General features: G+C 50.5%; 1 protein-coding gene across 1 annotated transcript in view; it reads right to left on the minus strand.

The window, feature by feature from the left end:
* CLSTN2 (calsyntenin 2) overlaps window positions 1-11583 on the minus strand; it is a 660240-nt gene extending 648657 nt beyond the window's left edge. Inside the window, exon 1 of the mRNA XM_061194598.1 lies at window positions 11302-11583. Coding sequence (XP_061050581.1) covers window positions 11302-11410 — 109 coding nt within the window. The 5' untranslated portion in view covers window positions 11411-11583. The remainder of the gene's footprint in view (window positions 1-11301) is intronic.
* Between the last annotated feature and the right edge of the window lie 797 nt (window positions 11584-12380).

Here is a 12380-nt window from a genome sequence, read left to right on the forward strand (position 1 = left end):
CAGAGCCCCCATAGGAGAGGAGTGGTCCCGGTGACAAGCTGCTACAGAGACCCAGGTCCTCGCTCAGGAAAGTTTCTTCGAAGATCAGGCTTGCAGCTAGATGGAGAGGGACTCCTCCTCTCTCAGGCCCTCACTCTCCATCCCAGCAGGTAAAGAGACAGCGGTCTTGGCCCCCAACTCAGGCGGGCCTGAGTAGAGACCCCCAGCTGAAGAGGTTAAGCCCATTCCCGTCTCCCTGTCCCTCCTTCTTTCTTCTCCCAATAGCCTCCCAACGTCTTGTTCACCACAGCCCATCCTCAGCACCCAGATGATCAAGGGTAGGGATGTAAAAGAGGAGCCGCAGCTGGCCCAAGGGACGATGACCCTTGGAGGCCCCAGTGGGGTGCTAAGTTCCCATCACCCACACCCACTTGGGGCTGCCCTGTCCACAGCCAGACCCACTGTTGCTGGGGTGTATTTTGTGAAAGAAGGCGGAGGGTTTCCTTTGAGCATTTGGCCTGAGCACCAAGCACAAGCATCTCTGGCTTCAGGTGCTGAGTGACGGGCGAATTGTTTCCCGGCAGCACGAGAGAGCCTGAATACCACCCATGTTCTCAAGCTCCAGAAGTCCAGCATAAACTGTACTGCTGAAGAGGAAATCATAAATCTTAAGACCAGGATTTCAGTATTTTTGAAGGGTTTCATTTCTCCTCCCTTCCAACTTTGATATATGTACTTACTTAACAAGGGTCTAGGGAGGGTTCATCGAATTAATATATGTAAAGTGCTTGGAGTTTGAAGAGAATATGCAATATAAATGCAAGTGTCGCTAAAAAGGTTAATCTAATTTACATCTAACGCTTTCAGTTCATGGTGTTAATGAACTATATCCTTTTAGAGAGTGATTAATTTATTGAAATGTGATTATTTTTCCTAGTGCTATATATGGGTCAGCTTCTCCTCTTATTGTATCTAACTTTACAGAAGAATTCGGCATTTTATAAACTAAAATAATAAATCAAATACCCTGTAATGGTTATATTTCATTCATTACAAGGAGACATGCATTAGATTAACATTTATCTGTTTTAATTAATTTGCTGCAATGCAGTTAGCCATGCAAATTGGAAAATGACACATCAACTTGACATCATATTAATGGTTTTGACTGGTTCTTCCCTGAAAATTTATGGGCCTGCAACTGCTGCACCCCTTGCATAACCATGGTGAACACCCGCTGTGTACCATAGGCAGAATGTACATTAAAGAATTAGGAAGGGCCTTACCGCTAAATTCAGACTTCTCCTGAAAATATCATTAATTAAATTGGTAAGACAGTATAAAGACGGAAAGATGCAGGGTTTTGTTTGGAGGGTTAGAGCCCTGAAGTCTCAAAACCAGTTTCTTAAATCTGATCACCTTATTTTCTTAAGCACTTTATCCTTCCAAAGGGTATTCAGAGCCACTTGCACGTGGATACTCAGAACTTTCTTGAATAGAGGAGGGAGGTGCCATCCTGTCCTTTCTGCACAGGGAAAAGCAGATCCCAGAGGGCTGAGTGATGTGCCCTGAGCCTCACACGGATCAGTGGATCCAAGTCACGTGACTTGGAGTCGCTGCCTTCTCCACAGGCGATTTCCCCGTCAGGCTTCTTTGAAGATTGCAGACTTGTTTAACTATATAATACAACAGACATCACGGAAATGCAAAGTGGCAGAAATCACAAAAATGATGTGCTGTTTTTTTTTTTTTCAATCGGCAAAACTTAAGTCAAATTTCAGCCAATTAAGCATTTTTAGAAGCTACGAGAGTGGCATTTACAGCCTTTCTCAGTGAGAATTCCAGCGGCATCTGCTGGACTTGACTCCCTTACACATCTTGGTGTGCTTAGAGTTCTCCCAACTCATCTGCAGAACTGAGTGTTTTCAACCTTTACAAAGTGAATGCTGTCATTGGTTTGGAAGGAGAATCAGTTAACTAAAGGGGAGAGGCCTGATGACTAGTTCCTACCAGTGACCAAAGGCAGGGAGTAGCCCTGACCGGGGGAAGTGTGCATGGGCAGAGTCCTGAGGGACTTGCAGCCAGTGTGGGTGGCATCACCCTGGCATATCGTCACTCCCTCAACACTCAGCATTCACTCTGGACCTCAGACTGTGCTGGGCACCAGTCACACAGAGGTGACCAGGAGGCTTCCCCCTCGAGGGGCTCACAGTCTGCCTGGGGAGACAGGGAGGCGATAGGCACTGTGGTGGGGGAAACCAGAGGTGGTGAAATAAAGAGGGTCAAGGCCCCCATCCAGGAGCAGCCCTGCAACCCATGCCAAGAAATGAAGCATTCCCTGGGGAACTGTCAGCAATAGGGGTTGGCAGGGGCACTTCTCAACCTCGGCTGGGCATCACAAACATCTGAGAGCTTTAAACTAAGTCCTAGCCTAGATCAATGACACCAGCATCTCTGCAGGGGTGTTCCAGGCATCTCTGTTATTTTGAAACTCTCAAGTGGTGCCACTGTGCATCCAGGCTTGAGAGTCACTAACCCAACTGATAAGGGGGTAGTCTCTGAAACTAGACTTGGTCCATTCAAATCCCAGCCCTGCTGTATTAGTAGTAGTAGTTGGGTGAACTAGGTAAGTAGCTTAACCTTCCTGGCCTCAGTTTCCTCACCTGTAAAATGGGGATAATAAGAGCACACATCTGATTGAGTGGCTGGAGGACTGAATGAGTGTTAATACCTATAAAGCACTCAGAACAGAGCCCAGCACACAGTAAGCTCTTGATAGAAGATAGTATTTACTATCTGGAAACTGCTGGAAAGTTCACTGAGAGAAGAGGAGGCCAGATGAGAAGTGAGGGGAGAAACCATCAACGGACTTTTATGTGAGGCTGGAGAGTTTGGATCTATCTTGAGAGGACTGTGGTTTGTCCTCAGGGGTGAGGCTCTCTGTGTATCCTAGCTTCAGAGGAGGCTTGGGTTGCAAGAGCGTAGGCAGAAGATCTCTGTAGACACTCAGTCCAGGCCTTTGCTCTATGAATGCCTGAGCTCCTTGAAGGGGTGATGGTAGGGATAGGAGAGGTAGAAAGTGGGAGAAGGGCTGGTTTCCTCTAGGACGGAAACTGGTGGCCTGTTCCATCTCCTATCCCCAAGCACCCCCCAGGGCAATGGCAATGAAATATAATAGGAGAATTGGACTTCAGGTGCTGGAACCCCAGTGGCAGCAAAGATTCTACTGCCCATGGAAGTAGAGAGTCAGCCAGGGACATCAAGAGGCCAGGCTGTTCAGACAATGAGCATCACAAGGGTAACCTGTGAGGGATGGAACCTTGAGGCAATTCCAAGAGTGTTACGCTATTCTCAAAACCCTGGGACCTTAACAGACTGCAGCATGGATGGTGAAGGATGGAATTCATGATGATTGGGATGGAATTTCTTATAGGCCTGGTGGGACTGAGGTTGATGTGACCCATCCTGGCAACAGGGTGATGGATGGGATGAGGAGGGGGTGTTTTCATTCCCAAGAGATGCTAAATAAGGCAGTAGCAATGGGCATGGAGGGGGAGTGGGAAGGTTCTAGGTCTTTATGGGTAGAATCAACTGGACTTGATGAAGGATGGGGTATGATGGAAGAGGAGAGATGAGGATGCTGGAGGACTCCAGGGCTCTGGCTTGGGTGAGTGTGCAGATGTTGTACCTTTCATCCAAACAGAGGCCACAGAGTAAGCAGCAGATTCCTGGAGGGAAGATGAGAGGCTGGGTTGGCACACATGGGGCTGGTGGTACCCCAGGGCATCCTAGAGGGGACAGACATGGAGCAAGCCTCTGAGCAGGGCTTAAGGTGAGCTAGGAGAAGAGTTGGTCAGGGCCATCTCCGGAGGACTGATGTAAGCAGAGGACACTGAGCTGGGGACAAGCAAAGTCCTGAGAAGGTACTGGAAACAAGTGCCTGAGGATTAGAAAACCACTAAGAAGTGGGAGAAGTGGCCTTCAGGTGACATCATCCAAGATATCACCTCACTTCCTGGTGCTGGGTTGCAACCAACTGCAATTAGTCTGACCCCTTGGTCTGATTCCTGGCTCTGCGGCTACATGCCCTGTGGTGTTCACTTACCAATCTGTAAAATGGGTATTTGTGGAAAAGACAATTGACATATATAAAATCCTGCCACAACAGCAGAAGAAAAGGCAGCCTTATGAGCAGTCACGTTACCTTCTATTTCATCTATGCCATCTCTCTCCCCTCTTGCCACACTTGCCTTTCAGCATCCCCTCCTCATTCTCCCCAGAGTCCAGGCTTCAAGTACATCTAATATACTTGAAAGTGTCTGTGGTGGCTTTTCTTAACCCTGCCTGCTTAAAAAAAAAGGAGTCAGAGGAGGGCCATGCTTAACCCAAATGAACAACTGCTGGGAGGTCTTCCTGATGCAGGAGACCCCTCCAATGGACCATGCAATGCAGACAGCTGCCTTCTCTACTTGAGGCCAAGCATGACGGGAGGGGAGGAAGGCTTCCAGCTGCCCGGGCGAGAAGAGAAAGACGATGTTCGCTCCTGACAGGGAAGTCAATCAGAGAGTGAGGCTTCCAGAGAAACTGATTCTTTCAGCAATTTTGAAGTGAAACCCAAATGTTCTTGAACTGCCTCGGAATGTTCCAGGGCAGCAGAGCCTCTCTGGCCTCACTCAGAGCCTTCCTCGGGCTGAAAACACATCACTCTGCTAGGTAAGCCTGTGTGATATGGGAAATCCATGTCTGCCACACTGTTCTGGGTTCAAATCTCAGTTATACTGTCTCTAAGCTGTGGGACTTTGGGCAAGTTGCTTCTCTTCTCTGGGCCTCAGTTACCTCCTCTGTAAAGATGGGATAGTAATTCTACCTGCATCATTGGTAGATCAAACCAACTGGGGTTAAGATCAAACCAACTGACATATATGAAGCGCTTAAAATAGTGCCTGGCACATGGTATGCATTCAATAAACATTCACTCTTTTATTAGCCTTATAAATCTGTATGCAGAAATATATTTGTCCAGGGCTGGGCTCCCTCCTTACTCCTGCCTGCGTACCAACATGGGCATTCTTACCTTGCATCTACCTGTCCTGCCCACCTCCTATCTGCTGACCAAATGCCTACTCACCCATCAAGACCTCTTTCATTTTCTCCGTTAATCTTTGCTGGCTTCTCCTATCCTTGCCAATTTCTTCCTTTCCTACAAAACTTTTTCCAGGTGTTTCATGCACAGTCGTCTACCCTTTTCCCAGAAGCTACCAAGTTCTCCAATAGTTTGTGTCATGTGTGATGTTTGCCCTAGACAGAGCTCTTTGATATCTGATATTTGTTTTAGCTTTTCATTCCGCTCATAGAGAATAACAGGAGACTGAGACATAGCTCTTGGCTGAAACAGCTAAAAATGGGGCCCAATGCATGTTTGGGTTGGCCTCACTCTCACCCCAAGCATCCTCCTCCAACCACTGCCACCTCCTGTCTTCTGCCTATTGCTCCCCCAAAGCTGACAGCATGATTGGTATGGATGAATGTTTGTGTACTCCCAAAATTCACATGTTGAAACTCTACCCTCAATGTGATAGTATTAGGTGACAGAGCCTTTTGGAGACCCTCTCCTTACAACCCAAATCCCAGCATATTAGGATTAGAAGAGATCATGAGGGTGGGGCCCTCATGAATGGGATTAGTGTCCTTGTAAGAGTCATGAGAGAGCCTGCTTCCTCTCTCTGCATTCCACACAGAAGGACACAGTAAGAAGTCAGCAGTCTGCAACCCAGAAGAGAACTCTCACCAGAACATAATCATTCTTGGACTTCCTTCCTTCAGAACTGTAGAAATCAATTTCTGTTGTTTCTAAGCCACCTGATCTATGTTATTTTTGTTACAGAAGCCCCAGCTGATTAAGATGGCGAACTTCTGTCCTGTTTAGTGCCAGTGTCTTCAGCTCAGCATGCTTCCCCCAGTCAGTCCTCTCATGGTTCACCTGCAAACCCACCATTCCAATTTCCACAGGGTCCAATTAGTGGTGGGCTAGATAATAAATAATAAAATAATAATCCGTCTCAAGCTGTCACTTGGTTATCACAGTGTCAATTATCCCCTTCCACATAAACATGCATCATCACAGAGGTTGCCAGTGTCTTAAACAAACAAACAAAAAACAGTGCTTCTCTGCTTTCTGGGACAGCAAGGCTGGAAGGAAAGTGTTTGCTGGTCAGGGGACTTCTCTTTACAACCCAAATCACACCAATAAAGCTCTTCCTCCAGAGACCAGAATCCCACACCTTCGGCAGTGGCACATACAGATGTTTATTTGTTTAGATAACACACATTGCTGAGTCCTTCCTCAGAGCTGGCCCTGCATTAAGTGCCAGGGCTTTTGAGATGAATGAGACAAGACATGGGTCCCAGCCTCAAAGGCATTCATAGACTAGTGAAAGAGGCAGGTGTTTTCACAATTCAAGCCAAATGTCTATGTGTGCATGTATTTATATACGACTATGTCCACACATAGCACATGTGGAGAGAGAGAGACAGAGAGAACAGAGTTTGAACGGAGGGAAGATATGAACGAAGCTACTGAACTGCCAAGAGGCCAGTCAGAAAGGGAGAATGTCACCAAATCTCAGATGCTAGAACCCAGTGTTTAAATGATCAGTAATTTCAGTAATTACAGTCACCGTGTATTTAATGCTGTTTACATGCCATGAACTGTACTAAGTGATTTCTAAACACTTTCCTGACAACTACTTGGCAAGGTAGATCTTTGTATCCCCATTTTATAGATAAGGAAACTGAGGTTCAAAGGGATTCACTGATTTGTCCAAGATTATCTTACTGGGAAGCAGTAGGGCCAGGATTGGAACCCAGGTTTCTCTCGCTATGAAGCCCAAATTTTCCTTCCTACAGGACAGGAGAAAACATCCAAAATCTCTGTGTCATTAAACAATAGCACTGCAACTGCAAACCGGTGGATTCACCAAGCCACTCACTACTGACTGCTCGGCTCACATCCAGAGGCCAGGCAGTGGGGTGGACTTGGAGATCAGGACAGGGAGGGAGAATCAGGACAAGATTCCAGCCCTCAGGGATCACAGGGCAGTGCTGGAGCCAGACAAGGAGCACAGGTACACCAAAGGGAGAGCCACATCCTGGGGGACCAGCCAGGGGAACCAGTCAGGGAAGGCTCCTAGGGGAAGCCATGCCCAGGCCTGGCTGTGTCTTGAGTCACAGAAGGCATTAGGCTGAGGAAGGTGACCGTCTAGCCCGAAGACATGGTCCAAAGGGTCCAGGGCAGGAATGAGCACATCCTGGTCCAGGAACCACAGGTGCTTTGGGATGAGTGCAGGTCAGAGTGCACCCTCTGATGCAGTGCTGAGGACATTTTGTCATTTGTGCTTCAGTTGTTGGGGAAATAACTGCCACACCCCCAGGAGACACATGCTACTTTCCAAGAGATGATATAGGACAATTCACCATAAAAATTCCACACCACCTTCACCCCCGCGGGAGGTTCTGCATGTGCACTTTGGAATACGCAAGGATGGTTTTTGAATCTGTAAGAGAGAGGATGAGGCTGCTGCTTGAAGCTACAGCACAGGTTTCCACGGATGAGAACAAGGCCCACTCCATTGATCTCCCAACAGGCCCCTTGAAACAGCAGCCCTGGACTCTCCTCCTGTGTATGCAGGGCCACAGGGGCTCTTGGGGATCTCAGAGATACAGTCAGCTTCCCTGTGGTCACTAGATCTGCCTTTAAATCCAAAGGGGAGAATATGCGATGAACAGTCAAGGGGCACTGGCCATGGTGAGCCTTCGCATTCTCACCCCAGTGTCACATCCTCCCATGGTGGTCCTGGCAAGTCACTTGCCCTCTTTCAGACTTAGTTTCTTCCTCTGTGAAATGGGCTACCAAAACCAGCCCTGCATTTGTAAAAATGAGAGACAGCCCAGGTAAACGGATTAGCGCAGTGCCTGTAACACACTAAGGAGAAGTTCCACAAACTGCAGTTACTACAATTATACAACTGCTGCTACAATTCTGCTCTGTCTCCTCCCCTCCCTATTACCAAATGGTGTGCTTGCAAGCCCTCTTCCTATCACTATCTCCCTTGTCTGTGTCCCCATCGCATGGTACTATACTTGCCACAAACTCGGCCTGCTGTCATTCCCTTAAAGTTTTCACATAAAAATCTTGTCTCCAGCCAGATCAAAGCTCTCAAAGCAAGGTAGTAATGAGATGGGAATGGTGGGGGGGTGATCTTCTTATATTTGCTAAGAATCCTCCAGAGCACTGAGCCAGGCTCTGGGCACACAGGCGGGCACTACATCAGTTAACACTGATGGTCTCTACTCGAGCATTGTCCTGAACAACCAATACCTGGATGTTGAGAACTAAAAAGCGTTTGTGTACCAGATCCCTGAGACCTGAGACCACTGATGTATCGCCAAATTTGGCACAAATCTTAAGAGCTTTTTTTGTATTGTCTTTTTTTCCCTGGATAAGACATGCCTTTCTCTGCTCCAGAGGCTCCTTGGGTCCACAATGCCTTTCCAAGCTTTGCTCATGAAACACATGCATAGGATCTGGTCTTTTCAAGGCATGCAGGAAGTGTTTGTCTTTTTTGAATAATCAAGATACAGGAGAGAAAAGGAAGGGGTTATAATAGCTGCCTGGCCACTGTATTATTTCTGACGTCAGGAATATGTTTGTACTCAAAGTGCAGCGATTCTGCGAAAACCCCAAACAGTTCTCAGGGATTAGCTGCTCGATTCCATACAGCAAGAAGCAAGAAACACAAAGGCAGAACAAGCTGTGTGCCACGAACACGACATCGTACACGAGCCCAAGCCGGGAGGACATACTTCCAGACAGTTGTCCAGAGGGTGCATTCAAGTCTGCCAGGCAGCTTGACGCCCCACTCCCATTTTTCCTCTGTGAATGAATTCAGAATTGTATGGAAAAAGAAAGCTATTTTTTTGTTCAGTCTTCTTCACAGGTCTTCCTGACTTTTCTCCTTTTTAGTGATGGGGATAATAATGACATGAACCTTAGAAAAGGCAAAGTCAGTGGTGGGACACATCATATATGAAGCATACCTTCAGTATCTCAAATGTTCTTCAGAAATTATATGAAATTTGGAGACATAAAATGCACGTGCATTGTAATAGGGAGAGTCAGCCTTGTAAATCCCAGCTAAAGTGTCATAGCAAATGTCTCTGTTTTGATCAAATATTACACATTTGTCTTTAAAAAAGAAATGAAAAGAAAAGAAAAATGTAGCTAACAGCGCCCTTTGCAGCCCCCCAGTGGTTGGAAAGAGAAAGAGGGAAGAACGCGGGGGATTCAGACAGCAACTCAAGCTCCGCAGGACCAATCAACTTTTTACTCCGGAAAGACAAATGGCTTATTTTCAACATGAAATAAATATGTTCTAAGTGGAGAAGATGCAAGGTGTTGGTTAAAATGCACATAATTATTCACATACGCGTGAATCACTGAGAGCCTGGATTTTTTTTTTCTTTTCTTTTCAATCTTTCTCTTTTATCTCTACCAAGCTTTCCATTTTGACCTGGGAACTAGGCGATGCATAAGCATACCAGGTCTTCTTCCCAAACAAGTTTTTTTCCCTTCCTTCACTTGCTGTGAGCCCCCCTGTATGTAAACATCGGCTTAAACATACGCCATTTGCTCCGCTACAAAGTGACGAAAAAAATCAAAAACATATAATCTGCCTATTTAACAAAGTGTCTATATTGGGAAAGGAGAGCAGAAGATTTGGTCGTTCATTGTTTTTTATTCTTGCTTTCACCAAAACAAGCGTCTCTCTGAATGATCAACGACTCCTTTACCCATTCCTTTACCTTTCCTTTACCACATGTTTGAGACATTTTCATAATCAGTTTTCCTTTGTCTTCCCCCCCAAAAAACTACCTCTCAAGGATGGGGGTGGGGGTAGGAATTGATGAAAAGGAACAGGATGCCTGCTTATAAAATAATGTTACAAAAAACGATGCCACCAAACTAAAAGATTACAGGATAAACAGAAACTCTCCTATTCTTCTCAACCGTCTCACTCTCAAGTTGCGGGAGAGGCATTCCCGAGGTCCTGAGGAGGCGAACCGGCTGCCTCGCGCTCTCCCCACCCTCCAAGGGTAATTAAACGTAGAATACATTCCCTCCTGAGCCACAGTTCAAAGCCAGTTTGCAAATCAGGTTGCCGCTAATAGGGAGCCTCTTTATCTACAAGAGCAAACTCCTCCGTCCTCTGAGGATTGTCAGTGACCACGTTCCTTCCCGTACTGGTTGCCGGGCAAATCTGGCCACAGCCTTTAAACCAAGCGCACGCCCGCCTATCCTAGTCAAAACGCAGAGAATCAACAAGTTACCACCAAGCCGGGCACTCCAGCCCAGAACTGCCACCGCCTGTCCTGCGCCCACCGCCACCCAAGCACGCTCTGCTCCTCCCTTGCCTCTCCCACCACCGTCCAGCAAGCACGTGACCGTCCGTTTCAGTTCGCCCTCCAGACGCCCCCACCCCGGCGCTCCGCCCCGCGCTCCCAGGCAGCAAATTCCTCGGCTCGCCAGCCTGCAGTCTCCCGACCGCGCCAGGCGTTCACCAGGATCTTGCTTCCTCCGGGGCGGGAGAAGCGGGGAGGTCAAGAACTCCAAGCCAATAGGGTTGCGGGGAGGGAGGTCACCGGATTCTGCGCCTCTGTGCTCCGGTGCCCAAGCACAGTCGGAGAGGCTATGGGGAGGGTCACGTCCCGCACTTCTTCCGGACTCTGCGGCCCACCTGGAGGGCGCGCGTTCCCAGGGGAGCCAGAGCCGCCCTGGGGGATCCTGAAGCCAGCCAGGGAGGCCTTCCCCGGAGCCCACAAGTTTCCACCCCATCCCCGAGCTGGGAGACGAGCTCTGCTCCCTCCTTTGAAGGCGCCGCCACTGATTCCTCCCTCTGGGCTGGAGCAGACAACTGCCTGTCCGCGCCGTGCCAGCGCCCTGCTCCCGCCGCTCCCGGGCCGCAGCCCGCCACTCGGCCACTACACCCCCACTCCGGCGCAGAAAGCCCCCAAAGTTGTCCGGACTCCCCAGACCTGGCCTTCTCCTGGGTCCCTAGAACCTGCCCAGGGGTTGGGCCGGCGTCCGCAGGTGGAATCTCTCTGGTCCAGGGCGCAGGGCGCTCACTTTGGTCATTCCGGGCGCACGGAGGCCGGGGAAGCTGCGGCAAGGGAGGGTGTGCAAATCCAGCGGGGTCCCCGCAGCTTGCACCCTCAAGCCCGCCCTGCTTCCCTCCTCGGAGACGAAGAAACTTCCCCAGCACCCACCTTTAGAGGCGAGGAGGCGGCGCCGCCGGCTGCCCCCGCCGCCGCCGCTGCCGCTCCCCACGCCCAGCACCAGCAGGAGCGGTACCCAGCACAGCCTCCCAGTCACCATCCTCGCCGCCGCCGCCGCCGCCTACGAGCTGCCGCTGCCGCCGCCGCCGCCTACTGCCCTCGCCGGCTCTCGCCTCCCGGTGTCCGCCGGGCCTCGGGCCGCCTTGCCCTGCCGCTGGGTGCGCTTTGGGCGCCGCCGCGCTCGGCCTCCGGTGCCCGCCGCCGCGCCGCTAGCTCGCCCGCAGCAGCCGCGCTCACTGGCGCGGACCCGGAGCAGCTCCGGCGCTCACCCCGGGACGGCCCGTGACGTCACGGAGGGAGGGAGGTGGCTCCTGCATATTCATGAGACGCGGACACCGGCCTCGGCTTCTAAGCTCGCGGCTCCGCGCCCTCGCCCCCCAACTTTCCTCCGCCGTCCTCGAGCTCCGGGGCGCTCCTGCTCCAGGTAGGACTCGGCTCCCAGAGGACCGGGTGGGCGGCTGCGGGGAGCCCTCCGGCCCCTCGCCTTCGCTCCGGCTCTCAAATAACTGCCTCGGGGGATGGCTGGCTCCCTCAGAAGTGGTCCCCGGGAGCCTGAGCGTCGCCTGCGGGGGCTCAGGGCACCGTGCCCCGCCACGCCCTTGGAGCTGACATCCGTGCAGAGGGGCGGGCGGGCGGGCGTTGCTGCAGGTCCTGCCCTTGGCCGGGTCTCCGGACGTTCTGTGCCGCCTGGTCTGGGGAGGGCGCCACGCACACGCTAGAGCTGGAAAGCGCGAGTGCTGCTCTGAGTTGCCAAGCCGGGGACATCACCGCGGACCCGGAGGGCAATGGCCGGACTCCGCACCATCTTGGAGAGGCAGGGACAGCCACGGCTCTCGGAGGCTGATGGACCAGATCACAAAAGGCAAACGTGGGCCGCTGGGCCTGCCGAGGCTGCAGTGGGACAGACACTTCCCTGCAGTGTGGTACCCAGGCAAGAAGTTACCACCTTTCTGTTTCACTCTATGTATCTTGAGACCAGGCCACCCGACGTCATGCCTTGTAACACCTCG

Source organism: Eubalaena glacialis, chromosome 6, assembly GCF_028564815.1.
Source record: "Eubalaena glacialis isolate mEubGla1 chromosome 6, mEubGla1.1.hap2.+ XY, whole genome shotgun sequence".
NCBI lineage: Eukaryota > Metazoa > Chordata > Mammalia > Artiodactyla > Balaenidae > Eubalaena > Eubalaena glacialis.